The sequence below is a fragment of the Perognathus longimembris genome, chromosome 15 (genome assembly GCF_023159225.1).
Source record: "Perognathus longimembris pacificus isolate PPM17 chromosome 15, ASM2315922v1, whole genome shotgun sequence".
NCBI classification, from domain to species: Eukaryota; Metazoa; Chordata; class Mammalia; order Rodentia; family Heteromyidae; genus Perognathus; species Perognathus longimembris.
Genome location: NC_063175.1, coordinates 31,247,562 through 31,259,873, shown reverse-complemented (window position 1 = coordinate 31,259,873; position 12,312 = coordinate 31,247,562). Strand labels below are relative to the sequence as shown.

The 12,312-nt window shown below is 36.2% G+C and overlaps 1 protein-coding gene across 1 annotated transcript in view; it reads right to left on the bottom strand.

Annotated features, from left to right (window-relative positions):
• The window catches only part of Kiaa1328 (KIAA1328 ortholog), a 189,554-nt gene that overhangs the window by 84,989 nt on the left and 92,253 nt on the right, over positions 1-12,312 (bottom strand). Inside the window, exon 7 of the mRNA XM_048363542.1 lies at positions 3,648-4,318. Coding sequence (XP_048219499.1) covers positions 3,648-4,318 — 671 coding nt within the window. The remainder of the gene's footprint in view (positions 1-3,647; positions 4,319-12,312) is intronic.

The window sequence follows — 12,312 nt, the reverse complement described above, 5'->3', positions numbered from 1 at the left end:
TCATCTCCAAATTCAATACTTTAATAATTCTATGCTGTTCATTTGATATTCAATTATAGACTGAAACTGTATGTAATATAGGCCTAGACAAAATTAGGTCATTCTTACTTGGATACTGTTCTCATAAAGTTTTGTGCCTAGCAGGAGACTTAAGGTTCACTAACACAAGAGAGTTAAATTTATTTACAAAACTATACTTTACATTGAACAGTACAGTGCCAATATTGTACGTACCACTAACTCTGAGGTAGTTAGGTGGGAAGGAAACCAGACCTAAAACTTTTAAGTAGTTAAGAGATTTAACTCTGCTGTAATGAGTAAATAGGATATAGATAGAAAGGCAGAGTGAAGATGTTTAAAATAGAGAAAATGTATGGAAGAGTTATAAGGAAACAAATGCACCTTGGGAAACTCTTAGAATAAGTGGAGCATACTAGGGTGATTACACATAATCTAGTAGAAAAATTTCATGAGTTTTTAAAATTCAGAACTGGCACAATAAAGGCAATGTCTTAGGAGGGTACATTTGGGACAGATATTCTTGGCATATGATACTATGTGCAGAAAGTTGAATTCGAGATAACTCATAAGTGATAAAACTGCATAAATGTAAAAAATGGGACAGAAAATATTGCAATCATCTTTCTGGAAGTATGAACTGGTATACAGATTAATTAAATTGATAAATCTAACTTCCAAGTTTTATGTTGTACCAGCTAACAATGGTAGACAAACTTATTTTTGTGGTATAGGGAATTCAGAGAATGAAAGATGAAGACTGTCCAATTAAAAGAAGTCTTGAGCTAGGCATAGTAAGCAAGCCAGTAATTACAGTATTCTGGAGGTTAAGGCAGGAAGATTTCAAGATTGAGGTCAGCATGAGCTACATAGTGAGATTCTATCACCAAAAGCCAAAAAGGTTTGAGCTTTTGCTTGTCTGTGCATTTTGCTTTAATTTTTTCAACTTCTCGATTGAGGAAAATTTCATTTTAGGGTCTAGGGCTATAAAAGACAAACGGAATGATAGAATTATGAAAATTATAAAAGGTGACTAAGACACTTGAAAATAGTCTGACCAGTTCTCAGTCAGTTCTACAGTTAGCATCATAGCTGGGCAATGCCTGATAGTTTGCTTAAGAATACTGAAAATGTCTCCATGTAAAATATTGAGGTTTTCCTAAAGCAAGTAAGCAAATAAGGCTTTCCAATCAGAATACTCATCTATCCAAGATGATACCAAAGTCAAAGAGAACTGCATAGAGGACATAAACAAATACAGTCAGCTTAAAAAAGAAAATTAACAAAGAGATGGGGACCCTGTAAAGTAGTTTAGTTCAATCTACAAATCGTCTAATTAAAAAAATAAAAAATAATAGAATGTAATTTGATAATGCCTAGTTCACAAAAGTTACTGGATTAAGGAAATAAGCAAAGTAGAAATTATTCTACCAGTTGTTTACACATTTAGCTGCTTTCTATTACCTATTAAAATCTGCAGACACTTCATATTTTGGGAGATGAATTGAATACAATTCTTAGACCTGTGCAGCCCCACTCCTATATTTTATACCTAAAACACACAGAAGAAGACTTTGAAGGTATGTAGAAAAAGTAGAAGGGAGACAGAGAAAAAAAGTGTGAGTTTCTCAGACTTTCTTTTGCCTCCTATGCTTTGAATACTGGGGATGTTGGCAGCCAAGAAACACCAAAAACATGAATGAAAATGTTGGGTAGTATGCAAGTGTATACAAATGTACTATCTGAAATATGGTAGATTCAAGGGAGATCTCAAATAGATCTCATTTCTTAGAATGCCAAAGTCAAAGTTCAGCAAAATAAACCACCAGGAATTGAATACATAAAAGAGGTGGGGTGGGGTCAAAGGGAAAATGGGGTATAGATGAATGAAGAGAGGGAAAATACAGACAAGAATCCAAAGTATATTCTACCAAATCAAGAAGGGATAGGTAGGGAAGGGACAGGTGAGAACAGTGAAAGGGATGACATTGATCAAGATATATTGTATTCATAAACTGCTTTGTTAAATGGCAACTCCTTTGTACAACCTAAAGACAATTTTAAAAGAAAAGCAAAAAAAAGGCCTAGTCTTTTTAGTTAAAATTATCACAAAAGAGACAGTCAACTAAAACAGAAAACTTTTAAACAATAACTGCTCTATTCTAGCCAAACATTATGGGAAAATTATTCCAACAAGAAAAGGTCCAAGCCTTCAATTTTCAATTGGCACTAAGGAGACATCCAACCACTAGGCCACAGTAGTGTCAGAGAAGGTACCAAGAATGAAGGATATCTCAACTTGAAGGAGAAAGGACAATCAACAGAAGTCAATTCCAGAATGATACAAACAATGGAATTATTTAATAAGAATATTAAAACACATAATAGAAATGCTTCAGAGAGCACTTTTGATGATGCTTGAACAAAACAAAACACAAACCAACCGAAACAAACAAAACTCCATAAAAATCACCAAAATAAAATAGACACAAAGGAGAACCCCCTGGAAATGTTAGTATCATTTAGTCTGAGGTAAGTGATAAACACAACAAAAAAACAAATAAGCAGGAAACAAACAAAAAGCAAACAAAGTAAGCAAAGAAGAAAGATTCAACAGTTCTTTAAAAGATCTTTCTCCAATGCAATTTTTTGACACATCCTTAATTTTCTATTTAAAAAGTCTGTTACAGCTGGGTGCCAATGTCTTATACCTAACTATAATCCTTCCTACTCAAGGAGATAAGAGCTGAGGATCACAATTCAAAGTCATTCCAGAAAGGAAAAGTGTGAGAATTATTATTGTGAAAATGGTCATATTACTGAGAGTAATCTATAAAAACAAATGTGACGCTCATCAAAATTTTTGTATTTTTTATAGAGAAATACAAAAATTGATTTTGGTATTCCCTCAATTTTGGTATACCAAAATCAAGAGACACAGGGTAAAAAAAGACAACTACAAAAGCAAAACTTACAAACTGTTTGGTGAAAATGAACTGAACAACTGAACAACTCATGGGGGGGAGGGGAAGGAAAAGAGGGAGGGGGAGGGGGGAATGAGGGATGAGGTAACAAACAGTACAAGAAATGTATCCAATGCCTAATGTATGAAACTGTAACCTCTCTGTAATTCAGTTTGATAATAATATATATATATATATTTTAAAAAATACAAAAATTGATCCTAAAATTTGCTTGGAAACATAAAAGACTCTGTATGACAAAAATAATCATGAGCAGAAACAGTAATGTTGGAAGTATCACAGTACAAGACTAGAAACTATATTAGAAATAGTATTTAGTATTAGACTAAATTATACTAAGTACTTCCAATAATACAGAGTCATAGTAATAGAAGCATTATACTTGCACAAAACAGACATGAAAAGCAATGGAAAAAATAGAAAATGTACAAATTAAATCACACACATAGGTATATGAACTACAAAGGGGTCAAAAAGATACACTGAAGATGCCAGGTACCAATGCTGACACAGGTGGCATGCACCTAGAACAAGTAAGATCCAAAGAAACTCTGCTGCTATACATCTATTGTGGCAAAAATATATGCCACGTTATGCTGTGTCTTCCAAGCTACAGATACTGCTAAAAGAATGGCTAGAACTCACCAATTGTAATCCATTCGAGACTGATGAAGCTGCTGTTGTTTTAAGAGAAGCTTTGTCTCCTGCTGAGCCAACAGATGCTGAAGACGCTCCTTTTCAATTTCCAGTTCTATTTTCTGAAGCACTAGTTGTTGCCTTCTATCTTCTGAGAGCTGCTTTTTTACATCAATTTTGCTGGGTTGCAGTGCCCCTCTGGCATGCATGAAAGATTCCCAAGACAGCCCACAATAACTGCATGATTCTGGATGTGTCCTAGAACACTGAGGGACCATGTTTGAGGAATGGCTTTCATATATCTGATCTTCATTTTCAGAAAGCCTATGACCACAACACTGACTAGAAGGAATAGGCTTAGGGTGTGAACACTCCTTCACCTTTAATTCTTCTGTTGCAGCTTTTACTTTTGGCATTGCATCCACTGGTTTACTTTCTGAAGGTTCATAAGGACATGTTCTGGTCTCTGATGGCACCCTGTCTAGACCTTCCCTGAAATGATGTAAGGTTATTGGTTTCAAAGTATTATTTCTGAACTCCATAAGAGATTCTGAAGCTGAGTCATGGTTTGCAGACTTTGGCCTTTGTTTGGTTTGGTAGTAGTGTGGTCTGGCTACACTCATATAGGAACCTCCCAGTTCTATTGATGAAGACTGAACAGTGCTTTTCTTGTTGCTTACCTATGAAAAAATACAATATCACTTGTCAAAGAAGAATAAAACAAAATTTTCCTTTTTCCTTTTCAGAAATTAATGTTATATATGTTCAATGAAACAAAACTCATTTTCCATTCCTAAAAACTGAGTAACTCCAGATGTTGGTGGCTCACATTTGTATCCTAGTTTCTCGGGAGGCTGAGCTCTGAGGATTCCTCTTTGAAGAAAGCCCAAGAAGGAAAGGTTGTGAGACTCTTATATCCAATTAACCACCAACGAGCCAGAAGTAGAGCTCTTGCTCAAGTAGTAGAATGCCAGCCTTGAGTGAAAAAGCTTAGGGACTAAGTCTAGTCCCTGAGTTCAAAGCTCAGTCTAGAGTATCAGTACATGTACACACACACACACACACACACACACACACACACACCATTCACATAGCTTAACAGTAGTGTCAAAAGCTTCATGCAATTTCTAACAATCTATGTTAGCAAATTCATATGAAGAGGAGAGAAAGACAAGGTAACTCATTTTGCTCAAGGAAGATCTTTGGTGATTTCAGGATTTGTAACTAACAAAGATGATATAAAATCAACTTTGAGAAGAAGCAAAAACCTTAAGTGTTAATGTCTAAAATGTTTACTTTTGAATTCTGAGCAAGAAATCAATTCAGTCACCTTAAATACTCTTTGATTGGCCATTACGTAGGATGAGATTTTATGTAAAACATTTCACCTTATACTGAGTAGTTTACTGCTTAGAAATTTTATGAATTTTTACAAGTATCTTTACAGAACATAGATAAACCTTACCACTTTCAACAAAATTTAGTTCTAATCAAAAGTAGTTAAATACAAAACATTTTTGATACAAATCTAAGTGATTTTCAATTAAGCTGTTCAAGTAGTTATAGTCTGACAGGACTCAGGGAGAAAGAAAACAGCTGTAAATTATTGCTCACAGGTCAATAGAGTGAGCTTTTCCAACATTTTAGCCTTAAGCCTATTGTATCAGAGAGATCACAACTTAATCTGTATCAGTGAGTCTCAAACGTTAGCATGTATCAGAATTACCTGCAGGGCTTGTTGAATGCAAAATGTTGGCTTCATCCCCAGAGTTCCCAACTCTGGAGCAGAGTCAGATCATTTGTATTTCTAACAAGTTCCTGGGTGATGATGATGTTGCCAATCTCAAAGCATGCTTTGAGAACTACAGTCTGTATCATGGAATATTTTCCATCCTTCTGACTCTTGACCTTGGAAGACTGAGTTATTATATTTAGCTAACTACTGAATACTATTGATGTATTATAATAATCAGCCAGCTTTTCTTTACAATGTATTTCAGAAATATGGTATATCCAAATTCTAAGATGTCAAATTTAAAACACCCCATTTGAATGCAGATGTTGAATGCACTGAGGATCGGCAGCACATTCATGAAGGTGGATATTTGGAATAAACAAAACAAAAAAGGAAATTAATGTACAGAAAAAAATCTTAATCAAACTGAGTTGAGATGGGGGGCATATAATTCTGAAAATGAATCCAGCCAGCAATTCACTCTTACAATGACAGTCCTCTATAGCCTAAAACTTTTCTTTCAGCTTAGATCTTGGGCACAGCAAATGAAAGTCACAAAGTCCAATTACTTAACTAGCAGCTGTTACTGCTTTAGGATGTCCAGAGTATAACATTTGACACAAAAGCTGAAAGAAACAAAAAGCATCCACCTTTGGAGCAATCTCACTTGCCAACCTTGGCTTATCTGAAAGGTAAAGCCAAGAGAAATAAAGTAGGAAGACTTAAACAGTAAAACACTCGAAGTATCCTTTATACCTTCCACTCTCATCTTCCTCTTGTCCCAGAATTCCATTTAGAAATCCATTATTTTACTTGCAATTAAAGAAAAAGTTCTCTGCTCAAGTAAATCCATAAAGGTATCTACCTAGTGGATACTAATACTAACCAAACAAGAAAAATTTCCTTAATGTTCTATCCATTCTATATAGCAGCAGCATTCTGGTTGTGCCGTGTCCTGCATTGTTCTATTTTGCATAGAGTAGATGCTTATTTTGTTATTCCATTTGGCACATATACTAAAACAGAATGACTTGGGATTTTATTTGTACAACCACTATCTTCCCGGCATAACAATAAAGCATAGGCAGATAAACATCTTCTTTGTGCTAATAAAAATTGCTATCGATAATCTTATTGGGGACAAATAAATGGTGCAACCACCTTATCCAAGACACATAGGAGACACATTTCAGGCTGTGCATAACACAGCAAATTGTCACCATCTTACCGCTCACCGCCCCCCTGCAGTGTGTTCATTACACATATGCCTCTCTAAGTGACAATACATATATATATATCTTCAAGTACAACCTCCTAAATGTCCACTGTCCACTGTCCACTGACCCAGTTCAGTGCTATCCTTCCTGCTGTGGACACAACTAACTTTAATACAATCCAGATTCCTTAACTCAACAACTAAGAGGTCTGCTGTTAGTTAACTCAATACTTAAAACTCATTTGCAGTGATTCATTGCATTTATATTGACTCTTTGCATTGACTAAATCCTCCAGAATCTACTACTCTTCCAGTTTTCTGTAGCCTACATATACCTGTGTAAGAGGATACATGCTTTGAGAATTATGAATGTTAGTAATTAAGATTAAAGTAGAATGAAGAATTGCATTTGCCATGGCCATGACGACACATGAAACTAGAAGTATTCAGTGAAGTGAAGACAATGACACTGATGTAGCTGTAAGTCTATTAATATTCAATATACACATATACACTGTGGAAAGACACAAACCTGTCAGCCTATGTTAAGAGCATAGCTGGCTCATAATATATATCTGCTGAAACAAGTTTTTCACTTTTTATTGACAAGCTAAGGGAAGCATTTATGCAAGAGCAATATAATTTTCTTAGTAAACTAATATATTGCAATTCTGATTCCTATTGCTATTGTAACAAATTTTGTAGCTAAAAACGACACAATTTTATTCTCAGTAAACTCTGGAGGCCATGAATTAGAAATCTATTTTGTTGAGCTGAAGCCAAGGTATTGGCAGGGATAGTTCCTTTGGGAGGTTCAGAGTAGAGAAGCAGTTTCCTTCCCTTTATCAGCTTTTAGTGACCACTTGTATTTCTTGGTTTACACTCCTTTCTTAACCTTCAAAGTACATGATTCCAACCTCTGCTTCCTTTAATTACATTGCTTTCTGCTCTAATTCTTACTATTTTACTCTTATGAGGACTCTTTGGATCGATGGGGTCCCCATCAAATCCAAGACAATCTCAAGTTCTTAATTTGATTCTGATGCTGGTGGCTCATACCTGTAATCCTAGCTACTCATGAAGCTGAGACTTGAAGACTTGTGATTTGAAGACAGGTAAAACAGTCCTCTAGATTCCATATTCAATTAATCAGCAAAAAAGCTAGGTTGGGCTCATGGCTCAAGAGTACTAACTATGAGCAAGCATTGAGGTCCTAAATTCAAGGCCCAAATGCTAAGGGGGAAAAAAATCCTTAACTTGTTTGCCTAGTAAGAGGAGGATCCTGAGTTCAAATCCCAGTATCCCAACAATAACAACAAAATCCTTGATAACATCTCCTAAGTCCTTTGCTTTACAAAGTCCATTATGCACTGTAAGATGACATGTACACTGGTGCTGGGAGAACTGGGCAGCCATATGCAGAAAACTCAAGTAGACCCAAGCCTATCACCATGCACCAAGATCAACTCAAAATGGATCAAGGACCTCAACATCAGACCTGAATCCTTGAAACTACTGAAGGACAGAGTAGGAAAGACACTAGAACTTATAGGCACAGGAAGGAACTTCCTGAATAGAGTCCCAGGGGCACAACAAATAGGAGAAAGACTCGACAAATGGGACTACTACAAATTAAAAAGTTTCTGCACAGCTAAGGACATAGCCAACAAAATAGAAAGACAGCCAACGATATGGGAAAGGATATTTACCAGCACAACAACAGACAAAGGCCTGATATCTGTCATCTACAGAGAACTCAAAAAACTAAGCCCCTCCAAGCCCAATAAACCTATTAGGAAATGGGCAAAAGAGCTAAAGAGAGACTTCACAAGAGAAGATATAAAAATGGCAAAGAAACATATGAGGAAATGCTCAACATCCCTGCTAGTAAAGGAAATGCAAATAAAAACAACCCTGAGATACCACCTCACCCCAGTTAGAATGGCCTATACTCTGAACTCAGGAAACAACAAATGCTGGAGGGGCTGTGGGGAAAGAGGAACCCTTCTCCATTGTTGGTGGGAGTGCAAATTAGTACAACCACTTTGGAGAACAGTATGGAGGTTTCTCAAAAAGCTCAATACAGACCTACCCTATGACCCAGCCATACCACTCCTAGGCATCTATCCTAAACAGCAAAATCCAAGATATCAAAAAGGCATTTGTACTTCCATGTTTATCGCGGCACAATTCACAATAGCTAAAATATGGAAACAACCCAGATGCCCCTCCACAGACGAATGGATCCAAAAAATATGGTACTTATACACAATGGAATACTATGTAGCGATTAGGAATGGTGAAATATTGTTATTCGCAGGGAAATGGTCAGAACTCGAACAAATAATGTTGAGTGAGACAAGCCTGGAACACAGAAAACAAAGGGGCATGATCTCCCTGATATATGACTGTTAACAAAGGGAGACGGAGAGACAGTAGAGACCAAGTCTGTGAATACTGTATATGTTCTTGATACACTGTATATTGCATATATGTCAACCTGACCTAGACAAGGGATAGAAAAACAGGTCGTAAGATATCATAAGAAATGTACACACTGCCCTACTATGTAACTGCACCCTCTTTGCACAACACCTTGTAAAAAATTTATGTCCAATTAATAAAAAAAATAATAAAAAAATAAAATAAAAGTGAAAAAAAAGATGACATGTACATATTCTAATAATTAGGGCATGGATATATTGTGAACATTATTCAATGTACCACAAGGTGGTTTATTTACTTACTCATTTATCCTGTGGTTTCGAACTCAGGCTCTCTGAGTATTCTACTACTTGAGCCACACCTGTGGTCTTTATTGCTTTAGGTTATTTCTCAGATAGGGCCTTGGGAACTTTTTGCCTGAGCTGGCTTCAATCTTCAATCTTCAATCTTCCTGATCTCTGTGCCTCCTGAGTAGCTGGTATAATAGGTACCAGCTACATTCTAGGCCCCACACTATCTTTTTAAATAAAACTGAGATCAGGAGGACTGTGGCTCAAGGCATCCCAGGAACACAGATGAGACTTATTTTCTTTCTTTTTTTTTTTTTTTTTGGCCAATCCTGGGCCTTGGACTCAGGGCCTGAGCACTGTCCCTGGCCTCTTCTTGCTCAAGGCTAGCACTCTGTCACTTGAGCCACAGCGCCCCCTCTGGCCTTTTAACATATATGTGGTGCTGGGGAATTGAATTGAGAGCTTCATGTGTAGGAGGCAAGCACTCTTGTCACTAGGCCATACTCCCAGCCTGAGACTTTTTCTTTAAAATTTTTTTTTGTTATTAAGCAGTTGTATATATGGGTTAAAACTGCATATGTCCAAGTATGAGAACAATAGTTCTTAGTTAATGTCATCCCTTTCTTTGTTCTCCCTCAGTTTTCTCTCTCTCATTCCTACCTTCAAGTTACATGGTTCAGTGTTTACATAATGTACATTGAATATAATGACTGCCTTTGCTCACCTTCCTCCCTCCGTTTGTGTGACCCACTCCTCATTGCCCCTTACTCCACAAACATGTTTCCACTTCCTAGTATTTATTTTGCTAAACAGTTCATTAGTTATTCAGAGGACTTATACTTTAGACTCTTCCCTTAAGTATATCATCCTTTAGTCAACTTGTGTCTTTATGCACAAAACTCTGTGTTATCATGTATGTTTGTATTTTAGATCTAGCTTTCACATATGAGAACAAACATGCATCATTTATCTCTCGAAGCCTCACTTACCTCACTTAATATTTTCTAGAGAAGACCTTTCCTTAGCCAGTTGCTGGATGTCATGGTACAATTGACACTTATTATTTTTACATTTACTTTGCAAGAGCTGAAAATGATAAACTGATGGATAAAAATGTTAACCAACAGTCATATACAACAACCTTACATTTCCTAACCTATGACAGAGGGCTGGTGCAGTGAGTCTAAAGATTTCAATTAAGGGCTGGGGATATAGCCTAGTGGCAAGAGTGCCTGCCTCGGATACATGAGGCCCTAGGTTCGGTTCCCCAGCACTACATATACAGAAAACAGCCAGAAGCGGCGCTGTGGCTCAAGTGGCGGAGTGCTAGCCTTGAGCAAAAGGAAGCCAGGGACAGTGCTCAGGCCCCGAGTCCAAGGCCCAGGACTGGCCAAAAAAAAAAAAAAAAAAAGATTTCAATTAAGCTTCTAAAAAAATGCTAAGGTATTTCCATGTAAATAAGATTGAGCCATATTTGGGAAGAAGTCTTAAGTTATCTTCAAAGAGGACATGCAATCTTGAACAGCAAACAGACCACAAGCTACAGAAAATGAGTTAGTCCTTGGGAAATTTTCTTTTTTATTTAGCTTAAAAAACATAGAACAGTTGTCAAACTGACAGAAAATATGTAATCCAACAGCTGCACTGTGTGGTTTGCCAACGTCTCACCCCCAATAAATGTTCATTCTCCCCAGTGCAATTAACTCTCCTATACTGGCAGATTTTGCTACAGGATCATCAAAGTAGATTACTTTCCAGCGTTATGAACTAAATACTTACAGGTGTTATATCATCAGTTATAACTTACAAACTTTTGCATTCAGCAAGATACGTAGGCAAATGAATCATCTAATTTATGAATTATTCATAAGAAATTCACAGCATGCTCCTGGCATCATCCATGGCCTTTCCCAGGTCATATGACACCAATTAGAGCTGAATTTTAAATTATTCAATAACCTGAACTCTCTTGTCATTTAACATATAGATATCAGTGCAGTAAACAAGTTAAATCTAATGGACCCTAGAGGTTTAAGCTCCTCCACAGCTCAGCAGCTGAAGCTGTCGGCTACCAAAAGTAGAGGAAATAACAGAATATAACAGTCAAACATATTTGCAAGGCCCTAACAACTTATTGTAGGTCAGACAAGGACTGTTGCACTGCTACATTTAACAACATTAAAGTCAATAATTATGAGATTTAAAAGAACATAGAAGACACATAGCATGTAAATGAGGGAATGAGCAATAGATACCCTGTGCCATGTCAGGTCCTAGGTTGTGTACACATGGAACTGTCAACATTTTTAGTAGCTACCAGGCCCAGAAAAGAGCAAGCTTCATATTCTTTAATCATATTATTACATTTCCCAAAAGTTGGAGTTTGTTGAGCTGCTATAAAGCTAAATATCACAGAATAAGTGACAGTATATTCAATTTCAGGTCAAAAGACTTGATTAAAATTCTGTTCCTGTTCCTCAGTTATTTTAAACAAGTTACTTATCTCTCTTAAGCATTTTCATTATTTGTAAAGAAGGAGATTTGATTTGACAATCTCTATGGTTTATACTGATATCTTTAAGAGATGAAAAAGTGGGCTGTTCTATCCCAAAAGAAATAAAAGATAAAGGGCTGGATGAGAAATCATACCAACTAAGTCATTAAAGGACTCAGAAAAAGCCTTAGCAAAATTACTGAATGTCACTTCATTTTTTTTCTTAGTAAATTCTGTTTGCCCTCAAAAATTCTGTTTTTTTTAAATGTAATTTGTATACTGAAGAACTTAAATCTATAGTCTATAGTCACAGTTAGAAATGTGTTCTCTATATTTGTTTATGCATTTATGCATATAACAATATCTGCGTAACTTATATTGTATATAACTTGTCCATAAGGATACACATCTTTTATGTTTAGCATTTAAACATAACTGAAACATGTATATTTGTGGTTTTGAACTTGTGTTATCTCACTCAATATGATGTTCTC